At 39.6% G+C, this 13,169-nt stretch overlaps 1 protein-coding gene across 1 annotated transcript in view; it reads right to left on the bottom strand.

The window, feature by feature from the left end:
* The window catches only part of NSG2 (neuronal vesicle trafficking associated 2), a 117,580-nt gene that overhangs the window by 19,603 nt on the left and 84,808 nt on the right, over window positions 1-13,169 (bottom strand). The window contains exon 4 of the mRNA XM_077472860.1: window positions 8,029-8,139. Within this exon, the coding sequence (XP_077328986.1) occupies window positions 8,029-8,139 (111 nt within the window). The remainder of the gene's footprint in view (window positions 1-8,028; window positions 8,140-13,169) is intronic.

Here is a 13,169-nt window from a genome sequence, read left to right as displayed (position 1 = left end):
GAACTGCTGCAATAAGTAGTCTTACTGTGGCACCCTTTCTGGGTCACCCTACTAGGATTCTGCCTGGACTAGGTACCTACTATTATTGGACTCTTGCTGAATGGACTTTGGACTTTTCTGAAAGGTATGAACCTGGCAGCCTACTTTAGGTAATTAGGGCTGTTTCATGTGTGCTGTGCTGTTAAAGTGCTGTTGAGTTGCTGACTTTTCAGTAAAGCTATTAATTGTTTCAAGTTCGGTCTGCTCATAAAGCACACACGGGACACGAGGGCAAGGTCACTATGGAGGGTTAACTCGGTAGGAGAGTTGACATTGGAGAGCAGTTCCATGGGTAACCAAGTACTGACAGGAAGTGTATAGCAGCCAGTCATGAAGCATGGTACCTAGTGTAGGTGACAGGTCCTCCGGTAGCGAGGGGGGTGGTGGTTTGGCTCCCTCCCCAGTGGTCGGTTTCCTAAAGCAACTGAAACGAAAACCACATGCTTCACTAACCACAAGTGTGTAGTGAAACAGGACAGGATTCTACAGTAGGACTCTACATTTTCTACTACACATTGTGTAAGAGTCATCTCTAAGCCAGGTAAATGGTTAATAACCTGGGATAATAGGTTTGTCTCAAACCTCTGGCACTTTATCTGGGCATCCTGGTCTGCTGAAAAATAACAGACTTAGTGGGTGAATCCTCAGGTGTAAATAAAGGGAAAAACATTGGTAGGATCTGGTAAACTGCAATATTACAATTGTGTTTTTTTGGTTTAATAACACTTTAAACACTTCCATTAAAAAGCTTTTCTACAAACAGAATGTAGACAGATAGCTTACAGTATACTTTGTCCAATTCTACCTACATTTTATTAAATTGTTGCACACTTCTTAGCAACAAACAAAACCTGAAATTCTTGAGAAAATACACATACAACAAATCGCATAGAGAGCAGCAGTCAGGATTGAGTAATGTACAACATAGCATATAGGGAGCAGAGGTCAGAATTATGTAGAGTACTATGTAATGTCAACACAGCACATACATCGTAGTGATGAAAATGCAATACTCTGGACTATGTGATTTTACAGCACAGCTGGCACACTGCAGTGCTCTGGAGTAAGTGTTCCCTTATGTCGGTGCTTAGTTTGCCAGGCTAGCACCCATGACAGCTATTCTTAACTCCTTTATTTATTGCAAGCAAAAATAATGAAAGCCAGCAGTATCCCCATAATCATTTTTGTTCTCTCATAACAGCCAGCATACCATGATATCTGTGTTCCCCAACATGTACAGACAGCATCACACCATGAGTACCATGTACCCACTCATTCACAGGCTGCATCCCATGTCAGCAGTGTGATGCCACCCCATCATTTTTAGTAGCAGCAGTTCTTATCACACATTTCTCCTCCTCTTCTCTCAGCCCCACTATTCAGATTCAGAACAGAAACACCCCCAATTGATTGACAGTATGCACAGTATACAGAATGAGATAGTGTACAATAGGGAACTTGAAGCACAATGTACTGAATGATGGTGATGTTGAAGAGGTACTGAACATCACATTGTACAGTAATATGAAATAATATGTAATATGAAATCTGCAGTGTGGTGCACAGAATAAGGCAGTGTACAGAATGAGGTGATGTACAGTTCAGCATTAAAAATTGTGAAAATTATAATAAACACCCTACTAATATGTGAAAACATATATCAACATAAAATACAATTTGGTGCAAGATCATTAACACCCACTAGATGTCTCTAGTGGATTAACATGAATTAATTACCATAAATATACGTGAAAATTAGTGCAATCTCATAAAATAACACCCTAAAGTGCATAAGTTCATAACAAATATACATGTAACTGCTCCTGGTTTTTATTTTTTTGAGCTATAAACAACAAAAAATCGACAATTTTGAAAAAAATAAAACAATATTTTTACTTTTTGCTATAATAAATATGCCCCAAAAAAGTTTTAAAAAAATGTATTCATCAGTTTAGGCCAATATGTATTCTTCTACATATTTGTGGTAAAAAAAATCGCAGTAAGCATATATTAATTGGTTTGCGCAAAAGTTATAGTGTCTACAAAATAGGGGATAGATTTATTGCGTTTTTATTATTATTTTTTTTTTTTTACTAGTAATGGCGGTGATCAGTGATTTTTAGCGGGACTCCAACATTACGACGGACACATGGGACACTTTTGACACGTTTTTGGGACCACTAACATTTATACAGTGATCAGTGCTATAAAAATGCACTGATTACTGTGTAAATGTCACTGGCAGAGAAGGGGTAAACACTAGGGGGCAATCAAGGGGTTAAATGTGTTCCCTGGGGGGGGGGGAGGGACTGACTGGGAGTACAGAAAGATCGCTGTTCCTAATCACTAGGACCAGGTGATCACTCTGAAAGCTACTTTCTTTGGAATTGATAGGGTGGGACCTCACTGGAGAGGGGGAACATGATTCAAAGCATACCAAAAAATTAAAGAGAGTGGATTTTTGAAAGAAATATGCTTAATCTCACAGGTATTAATGTTGACATAGATTTAAATAGTTTTTTGTCTAATTATTAGGATGTAATGTAACTGAGCTGTTCCAACTGAATTTAATCCTATAAGACATTTGGGTGATACCCTAAACTACCACAAGATGGTGTAACATTATTATTGGGAGCGTGTATTTTTCATGCCTCCACTAGAGGCATTGGGGGTTATTTACGAAAGGCAAATCCACTTTGCACTGCAAGTGCACTTGAAAGTGCACTGAAAGTGCACTTGGAAGTGCAGTCGCCCTAAATCTAAGTGGTAGATCTGAAATGAGTGGAAGCTCTGCTCATTTTATCATCCAATCATGTGCAAGCTAAAATGCTGTTTTTTTATTTTCCTTGCTTGTCCCGCTTGGATCTACAGCGACTTTACTTCCAAGTGCTCTCTCAGTGCACTTTCAGGTGCACTTGCAGTGCAAAGTGGAGTTTCCTTTCGTAAATAACCCCGATTATGTCGTATAGATTCTTTCAAGATCCATAACATTTAAATATAAATTTTAAATTACCAAGAATACCTTGTATTGGGTTAGAATAATAAAGGCAGATATTTATATTAAGTCAAATAATATAAGGCTTACACTTTTAGTTTCTTAATCATCAAATTTAAGGATTGAACTGGACTGGATATCCTTTGATGGCTGGCTGTATATGTATGGAGGCGACGTATTCGGTCATGTGACCCCTGATAACGGCAGACGTACTGACGAAACGCTTTGGGTGTGGTCAAGCATGATACATCACTTCCACCCTAATGGAACACAGGTGGAGCGCAATTCGCATTCCTGCTTCCACTTTCATTGTTTTAAACTGTACTTGTTTAAGTGCTATTGTAGCGCTATATAATTTTTAACTAATCCATACGGATTTCACTATGGGAAGCTGTTTCTTTCTTTCTTCCAATGCCTTACCGATGACTGGAGATCTGGTGATTTGATCCAGCTTGGTTTTGGAGATTCCTTTGCTGAATGGTTACAAACGACCATTGGGACATAATCTGCTGTATGTGACTCCTGTAATGGGAGTCATATGGATCCGGCAAGTAGGCTGTGTGACAGGTGTTGGTGGAGGAACATCCATAGCCATCTTAGTGCTGGATCAATACAAAATCACTTGATGGAAGTCTTTGGACACTCCCTTTTATATGATTTTTCGGACACTGCACCTTTAACCTTGATATCCACTGGAGGAATCCAGGGCCAGTTACATGTATATTTGTTATGCACTTTCGAGTATATAATTTTATGAGATTGCACTCAATTGTATGTGTATTTATGGTAATTAATTCATGTTAATCCACTATTGACATCTAGTGGTTGTTAATGATATTGCACCAAATTGTATTTTATGTTGATATGTTTTCACATATTAGTAGGGTGTGCGGTTTATTATAATTTTCACCTATTAAAAGGTGTCACCCTTACAACGAGCAGCCTCTATAATTGAATCAAATTCAAATAAGTAACTTTTGTACAGGTAAGGGAATTATATACAATTTTCCCTTACCTGTGCAATGTTCCCTTACCCTTTAACTCAGCATTAAAAATTGGCTGGTGTAAAATAGTAAATGGACAGAGCACCATACAGAATGAGGTAGTGTAAGGAACTTGGAGCAGAGTTTGCAGAATGATAGTGATGTGGATTAGGGTATGCGCGTCACAGTATACAAAATAAGGGTGTGTGCCATAAGGAATGTACAGGAAAGTGTACAAAATGTTGCAACATGGAATAGGGAATGTACAGCACAGTGTACAGAATAAACATGTGTAGCATAGGGAATTCACAGGGTAGTGTACAGAAAAAGAATTTGCAATATAGGGAATGCACAGTACAGTGCACAGAAAAAGGCTGTGTAGCATGGTGAATGTACAGCACAGTGTACAGAATAAGTCTGCATGACATAGGGAATGTAGTGTAGTATGCAGAATGAGACAGTCTGGAGTAAGGAATGTACAGAATGAGGCACTGTAAAATAGGGAATGTACAGGAAGCACGGTGTACAGAACAAAGCTGTGTGGCATAAGAAATGTACAGCACAGTGCACAGAATAAAGCTGTGTGGCATAGTAAATGTATAACACAAGTTATCACAACACACAGTAACACATTGAATATGTGTTTTGCAGTTCTTTCTTAATTTCCACCCAAGGCACTTTAGTGCACCTGTGTTACAGCTCACCACAATGAACAGATGCTAATGCTATGTGCCTTAGAGTTCACTATTAAAATAATGCAAGACTTATTTTTTGTGCATTGAGGTGCATTGACAGCCTCTTCAAAATTAATTAGCTGCCTTGAAAAACACCACCGAGCACATGAAAACGGTGTTAGGCTGAATTCACAGTTTTTTGATTATTTGTGGTGTGTTTACACATGTCACAAGTGTTAAGGCAGCATATTCATTATAAATGGGCATCCAACACCCTAACCTGAGGGAGGAGAGGGAGACAGACCTCCTATCACAATTTGGATTAGCAGCAAGGATGGAAAGTTTTATCATAATAGGGGATTTTAATTATCCACACATAGACTGGGCGGAAGGCACCACGCATTCGTCTAAGGCTCGCCAATTCCTAAATGTCTTCCAGGACAATTTCATGGGTCAGATGGTAGAAGCACCAACTAGAAACAAAGTGTTATTAGATCTACTGATTACCAACAATACAGACCTGATCACGGATGTGAAAATACGGGGTGATTTAGGAAACAGTGATCACAGGTCAATTGGCTTCAATATAAGTCACACAAATAGGAAAGATAAGGGGAAAACTCTGAAATTCAAAAGAGCCAACTTCCCTAAACTACGAACCTTGCTGGAAGATATAAATTGAGATAAAAGCTTAGGAACAAAGAACGCAGAGGAGAGATTGATTTGCTTTAAGAGCATATTAAATAAGGGCATTTGCCAGTGCATCCCATTGGGAAATAAATTTAAAAGCAAACAAAAGTCCTGGATGGCTTAACTCCAATGTAAAAATGCATACAAAAGCAATGGAGAAGGCCTTCAAAAAATACAAGGCTGAGGCACCATCATCAACATTCATAGTTTACAAAGAATGCAACAAGAAATGTAAGGGTGCAATTAGGGCGGCTAAGATAGAACACTAAAGACACATAGCGGAGGAGAGAAAAAAAATTCCCAACAAATTCTTTAAGTATATAAACAATAAAAAAAGGAGGACAGACCATATTGGCCCCATAAAGAATGAGGAAGGGCATCTGGTTACAAAGGATGGGGAGATGGCGAAGGTATTGAATTTATTCTTCTCCTCAATCTTCACAAGGGAAGCGGGGGGCTTCAGTAACCAAAACTGCAGTGTTTATTCTCATGACACACCACAGTAAGCACCCTCATGGCTAACAGAGGACAGAATTAGAAATAGACTTGGGAAACTTAACATTAATAAATCACTGGGACCAGATGGCTTGCACTTGAGGATACTTAAGGAACTCAGTCAAGTAATTGCCAGACAATTGTTCCTAAATTTTTTCTGACAGTCTACTCACTGGAATGGTACCAGCTGATTGGAAAAAAGCAATGTAGCACCAATATTCAAAAAAGGGACAAAACACTTCCATGGGAATTACAAACCAGTTAGCCTTACATACAATAGTATGGAAGCTCTTGGAGGGGATGATAAGGGACTATATACAGGATTTTACTAATGAAAATGGTATCATTAGCAGTAATCAGCATGGATTCATGAAGAATTGTTCTTGCCAAACCAATCTATTAACCTTCTATGAGGAGGTGAACCGCCATCTAGAAGAAGGAAGACCCGTAGACGGGGTGCATCTGGATTTTGCCAAAGCATTTGACACAGTTCCTCATAAATATTTACTGTACAAAGGTCCATTGGCATGGACCATAGGGTGAGTACATGGATTGAAAACTGGCTACAAGGGCGAGTTCAGAGGGTGGTAAAAAAAAGATTATGGATCATCTGGAGGATGAAGCCACATGTGAAGTAGTAAAAGGGGAGCAGGGGGATCCATCTGCCTTGAAACTCCAGCTATGTACTCTCTGTGTTCTCACTGCCGTGGTGACTCATAAGACACCACAAGATCTAAGCTTTTAGTTTGTCATAATCTCTGGCATCCTCAGCAGACAAATCAAAGTATGCCTTTTGGGAGTCTCCTGCTAACTGGGACCACCAACGCAGTCCAGCGGTCTTTAGGCCAGGCCTGACCCTCAGAAGTTCTTTCAAAAGTACATATGAAGGCCTCTACATCATCCTGGGATGCCACCTTTTGAAAAAGGTGACTTTTGGTACCTGGCAGGGTGTCACCAGGGGACCCTGTGGAGATATTTGCAGTGTGGGCTGGAATCCGCTGCAGTAGTTCAGCTGAGACCTGTCGGTCTTTCTTGGCTGCCTAACCTAAGGCAGCCACTTGAGCCCCAGTTGCCTGAGCCAGGGCAGCCACAGCTTGCTGGCTGGTTGCTTGGGCTTGCTGCTGCTGATTCGCCAATATTTCTTTCTTTCTGCAAAGTCTGTTGCTGTGCAGCATTACTTCGGAGCAAGGCCTTTATCAAGTCCTCCTTGCTGCAGATTCACAAATACACTGCAGTACACTGTACCTTTATCATACTTTTTATGTCGTTCCTCCCTAAATCCAAAGGCAGTTTATCAAGCCACCTAACCGGTTCTGCTGTCAATTGTGTACTTAGGGAGAGAAACCAGACTGCCTACACATAGAAAAGCAAGCTGTCGGAACATTTATTTATTAAGCAAACATAGCGTCTGCCCATACTGGTCCCAACCAGGTATTGTTTTAGTAATGTCTGTTCTAGGTCCTGATGATGCAAGCTCAGCTACTTTCCCCTGCATTCCTCTGAGCTATGGGATATAGTGGGAATATAGTGGGCATAGGAGCTTAGACCTGCATCTTCATGCCTCTTCAGCCAAACCCTGGTCAGGAAGTGAGTGACCAGCAAGGGGCTGAGAGAGGTGTAAATAGGCTGTGGCCTAGAACAGCTCCCTCTTGTTCCTGTGGGAGTAAGACCCAGCCTGAGGGCTGAGACATCCCTGGGAGATCAGCTGCAACATGCACAAATCCTTTTTGGGGTCCAGGTCCTGCTTGGGCTGAGGGACCTCTGGATTGGGGAGTTTTCACAGTACATACAGGACTTTACTCCTGCTGAGGAGTCACTGTTTGGAATCAGTTTATCCTTCACATTAAAGAGGGTGTTTTTTTTACCCTGAAGGAACAGATCTGCTTTATTGTCCTCAGTTAAAGTTTGCAACAAGTTTTTTGGAGTATCTCAAGGCTTACCCTCACCCTATTCCAGTTCTTTCAGCAAAATTAATTGCAAAAAGACATGTACAGCTTGTTTTATGACTCGAGTGACTGTGAACTACCATGCTGTGTACCTATCAGGGAATGGTACCTGGGACCAAACAACCAGTCCTGGTTCTGTGCTACACATATGCTCACATTTCATATCTAGAAACACATGTTTAATAAAATTAGTAGTTGGTGCATACCTTGTAGACAAATCCATCTGGGCAGCTGTGATCGTATGTGAATGCTTTGTACACCACAAGGAACACTATGCAGGCAAGAAATGCAAGTGCCAGGCTTATCAGGATTGTGACCTAGAGAAAAAAGAAAAAAAATGATAAGTAAAATGGTATGTTCTTTAAGCCATGTGCAAAACTCACCTGTGAAAAAAATAAATAAAAGTCTATGCTGTCACAGCCTGGATACAATTATTGTGTCATACTGATGTATTTATTTGGAAAATACTTCAATGGAAAAGATGTTGTTTTCAAGTGGCTGTTTTGCCCCTGGGATGGAAAACAGGGACATTGTGGTACTGAAAAGATTACAATCAATAGGAGGAAATTGACAGCTTCCCTCTTGCATAGCCAAAGAATGAAGACAAGTAAGCATCATTAGGGCCTGAGTGTTCTTTGTGATCTTCTTGGAACCTGACATCATGTCTTTCTTTGCATGGGCTTTAGATAATGCACCATGAATTAAATTACACAGAGCATCTCAAGGTTTTCAAAGGATAGAAAGCTTTTAAAGAGGTTTGTACTTTCAGAACCTCTGCTCAAAAGCAGAAAAAGTTCTTTGAATCTGTTGATTAAGAGATCATATAAAACCAGAGAATTCACCCACCAGCACAAAAAATATGTCACATTCTTCCCTAATAAACCATTATTGGAAAACCCACATTTAACCCCTCCTACCCTTTCTGAACTCACTTTACTGAAAGACCCGCCTACTTGTCCAACTTTTTGTTTTTCATGACATGCTGCCTCTGCCATTGGGGAATGTTCAAATCTAGCATTATATACTACACATTGTTTCACTTATGCTGCATACACATGACCAGACTTTCTGGCAGACTAGGTCCGACGGTCTTCCCGACGGACTTTCGGCGGAGTTTCGATGGACTTTCCGAATGAACGGACTTGCCCACAAGCGAACGGACTAAGCACGTCAAAAGTCTGTTTGTTTTGAACGTGATGATGTAAACGGGACTAAACAAGGAAGTTCAATAGCCAGTAGTCAATAGCTTCCCTTGCGTCGTATTTGGTCCGTCGGACCAGCACACAGACAAACGTTTTTCCCGATTTTAGTCCGTCGGATAGATTTGAAACATGTTCTATTTCTAGGGCCCGTCTGATTTTTTTTTTCAAAAAACGATTGGATTAGCCCACTCAGAGCTATGATTGGGCACTGTGATGATGACTCTATCCAATCTTGGCTCACTGTTTTTAGTCCTACCACACACTATAAAAATATTCTTCCCATCAAGGCCATTTGCAGTGTGATATTGGCATGGAGAGAAATAAAACAGGGCTCTGTTCAGTGCTACTAGCGAGTTAGTGTGCTATAGTGTACTAAGGTGAGTCTATTGTGAGTGTAGAGTGTCAGTTTAGTGTGAATCTAGTGATAGTACAGAATGAGAGTAGTGCAACTGTTTATTTTTTACTTTAGAATCATTCTAGTTTGTCAGGGCTGGTTTCCTGCAGTATATTTCAGTGCAATGTTGCAGGTTTAACACAGAATATTTCAGTGTGTTGGTGCACATTTAATGTAGTATATTTCAGTGTGTTATTGCATGTTTACTGCAGTATATTGCAGTGTTTTAGTGAATGTTTAACGCAGTACATTTAGGTGCATTGGTGCACATTTACTGCAGTATATTGTAGTTCGTTACTGTATGTTTAACGCAGTATATTTCAGTGCGTTACTGCACGTTTAAAGCAGTATATTTCAGTGCGTTATTACAGGTTTACCGCAGTATAATGCAGTGCGTTAGAGCAAGTTTAAGACAGTATATTTCAGCCCATTATTGCACGTTTAAGCAGTATATTTCACAGCAGTATATTTCAGTGCTTTACTGCATGTTTACCGCAGAATATTGCAGTGCATCAGTGCAGTTTTACTGCAGTATGTTATAGTGCGTCAGTGGAGTGTGTCTGTGTAGTGAGTACTCAAGTTAATGTGCACCAAACACCACTTTCTATTGATTAAAGTGCATCCATGTAAACATTGCCCTCACATTTTTACATTTTGTTAATAAGCCCCCCACCCCCCGCATCATGTCTGGGAGGCCAACAAGGTAAGGCAGACATTCCCATGACACTTTGAGGGGGCTAGCAGTGTTTGGGACCACAGGTAAAAGTAGATGTGGTCTGTTCTCAGACAGGGCATCATTTCTCCTGTTTAGTGATGTTGCCCGTGCAATCGAGCCACAGCATGTAGAGGAGGTGGTGGACTGGCTTACTAAACCATCCTCATCCTCCTCATTCTCCATCATCCAGGAAGAGACAAGTGTGCAGTCCACTGCAGCTGCCAGAGTGGCTTATTCTGCCGCCTCCTTGTCCACAGCTACTCCTGCTATAGCCCAAGCATCGGGCATGGAGGAGTCAGCTGAGTTATTTCAACACAATGTCAGCCAACTAATCCTTGATGATGCACAGCCAATACTTGATTCATCAAGAGTACCTCTATAGTGTTACAGTGTGAAGGCACCACCAACACCCAAAGCCCATTTTTTTCACCTGTTAATTCTATCCAAAGTCTGCAGAAGAGACACCAGAATTTATCCAAAAAATCTATTTCCTTGTCCCGAGTGCACTAAATTGTGACCTCATCATACAAACTGGCTCCCCAAACTGTTGTTTACAAGATAAAGAAAGATTGCATGGAAATGTTTTTTTACTTTATAAATGGCATTATTGCTGCAGCAGATTTTATACACGTGCCAATTTACATGCAGACTAAGGGGACCCCTCAGGCACTATATTTAAAGGTTTTTTTTCATTTTTATTGTTATTTCTCATTTTTTTATGGTTTCACTAAGCATCAGTCAATCACTGCTCATTTAAAAAATGATGTTCGAACTTTGGGGGTTATTTACGAAATGCAAATACACTTTGCACTGCAAGTGCACTTGAAAGTGCAATCGCTCTAAAGCTAAGGGGTAGATCTGAAATGAGTGGAAGCTCTGCTGATTTTATCTTCCAATCATGTGCAAGCTAAAATTATGTTTTTTATTTTCCTTGCATGTCCCCCTCGGATCTACAGCGACTTTACTTCCAAGTGCACTTTCAGTGCAGTTTCAAATGCACTTGCAGTGCAAAGTGGATATTCCTTTAGTAAATAACCCCCTTTGTGTTCACTGATACATATCCCCCAGGGAAGCACCCGGACCCTGATACCCTTTGTATGCCCAATTACTTGCATATAAGCCTTCAAAATGGGCATTTTAGATTTTTCCGATTTGGGGCCCATACATTTCAATGGGTTTAGTTCTTTGGTTCCAAACTTTTGTGATGGTTGAAAGTTTGCTGCGAACCGAACCAGGGGTCATTCGGCCCATGTTTATTTCATAGTACATTTCCTCTGCATTTTGTTCAAACAAGTGTATGTCTGGAAAAAAATACATATTGAGTACATTTCTGCAATATTTACATATCTGCTGGGTCTCTCCTCTTGTGAAAGTACAAACAAAAAACTGTTGATCTTCTAGAAATTCAGTATTCTCCTAATTTCCTGTAGTGAACCAACAACACTGCCTCTGCAAAACCGAAATCCCAAGCAGCGTTATCAGCCCTGCCAGTTCTCCTATGCTGGGCTGCTAAATACATCCCACCTTATATTACAGAAATGGAGAAAAGGGGTATTCTGTAGTCCATAGGAGGAGAATTCAGACAGACAATAGCAGTTTTGGCTAGAGAAATGTATGTTTTAACCCCCATCTTTTTTTTTTTTTTGTGTCACTTTTTCTTTTGTATCCTCTGTCTTGGAACACAACAGAAAGTAAGAGGAGATCTCTTGAAAGGAAGAAATGTTTCTTCTTAGTTGTCATTGGAACAAGTATTCCCATTGGAAGATGTCCCATGTATCCCAGTTCTGCAAATAAATTACAATTTTGGATTTTTTCTTATTTAAAAGCTCAACTCAACTCCCCCTTACCTTTTTCCCTCTTAACTGCAAATACATTTTAAGCTTTTTTAGTAGCTACTGTACATAGAACATACTGTAATACAAATTAACAAATAAGCAGTGGGATATTGTTAGGGAAATGGCTAGCTTAGAACAATCTATTAGATTATTAATACATATATTATCTTCTTTAATAAGAAATTTCAAACTGGCTTTAGCAGGGACACAACTGTGATCAATTCAAGCATTATGCTAAGATACTACAGTGAACAAAATGTATGCCCCCAAGAACAACAAAATCAGAAATAACTAAAATGAAAAGACAAAATGTTGCTTTTTTGGACCTAATTGTCTGTGCATTTTAAATAGCAAACAACTCTTGTAACAATGAACACATAAGTCATTTGTTCAACCAATTTGTTCCTGACCTAGTTGCTCAATCACATGTGAAAGATCAAAAGAAGAGGTGAAAAGCAAGTGGTGCTCATCACTACCTTTTAGCCAATATATCTTTCTGCAGTTTCATCTAAATTCTTTGTCTAGAACAATAATTAGAACTATTTTATCTCTTATTTTAGCCAGAAACAACTCATATACAGGCATACCCCACTTTTAAGTAAACAATGGGGTTTATTTACTAAAGCTGGAAAGTGAAAAAGCAGGCTCACTTCTGCAAATAAACCAATGAGCTTCCAGGTTTTATTTCCAAAGCTTAATTAAACAAGCTGTGGTTAGAAGCGCGTTGGTTTCTATGCAGAAGTGAGCCTGATTTTGAACTTTCCATCTTTGGTAAATAAACCCCATTGTGTACTTAAAAGTGGGGTATGCCTGTGTGTGTGTATATATATATATATATATATATATATATATATATATATATATATATATTTTTTTTTTTTTTTTTTCTATATTATATGTACCTAGCATGAGCAGTGCACCCTTGGACAGTGGCCAATGGAGAGAAGCATATGGAGAATATCACGTATGAACTTTCTCACTTTACAAAGAATACCCAATGACAGGCAAGGAAAATTAAAAAAGAAACAGCATTTTTGCTTGCACATCATTTAATGATGGAAGTCAGCAGAGCTCCCCTCATTTATTAAGCTCTGGAGCAAGTGCACAGTCTATTTTCCTTTGGTAAATCAATGCCACTGACTATTAAATGTTTGAGCTTAGGTCTCTTTGCATCAAGCTAGCTATTTTTTTCTACATCACT

This window comes from Lithobates pipiens, unplaced genomic scaffold (genome assembly GCF_037356315.1).
Source record: "Lithobates pipiens isolate NorthernLeopardFrog02 unplaced genomic scaffold, aLitPip1_a1.2 Scaffold_8, whole genome shotgun sequence".
NCBI lineage: Eukaryota > Metazoa > Chordata > Amphibia > Anura > Ranidae > Lithobates > Lithobates pipiens.
The sequence above is the reverse complement of the archived record's forward strand: the minus strand, read 5'-3'. Positions and strand labels throughout refer to the sequence as shown.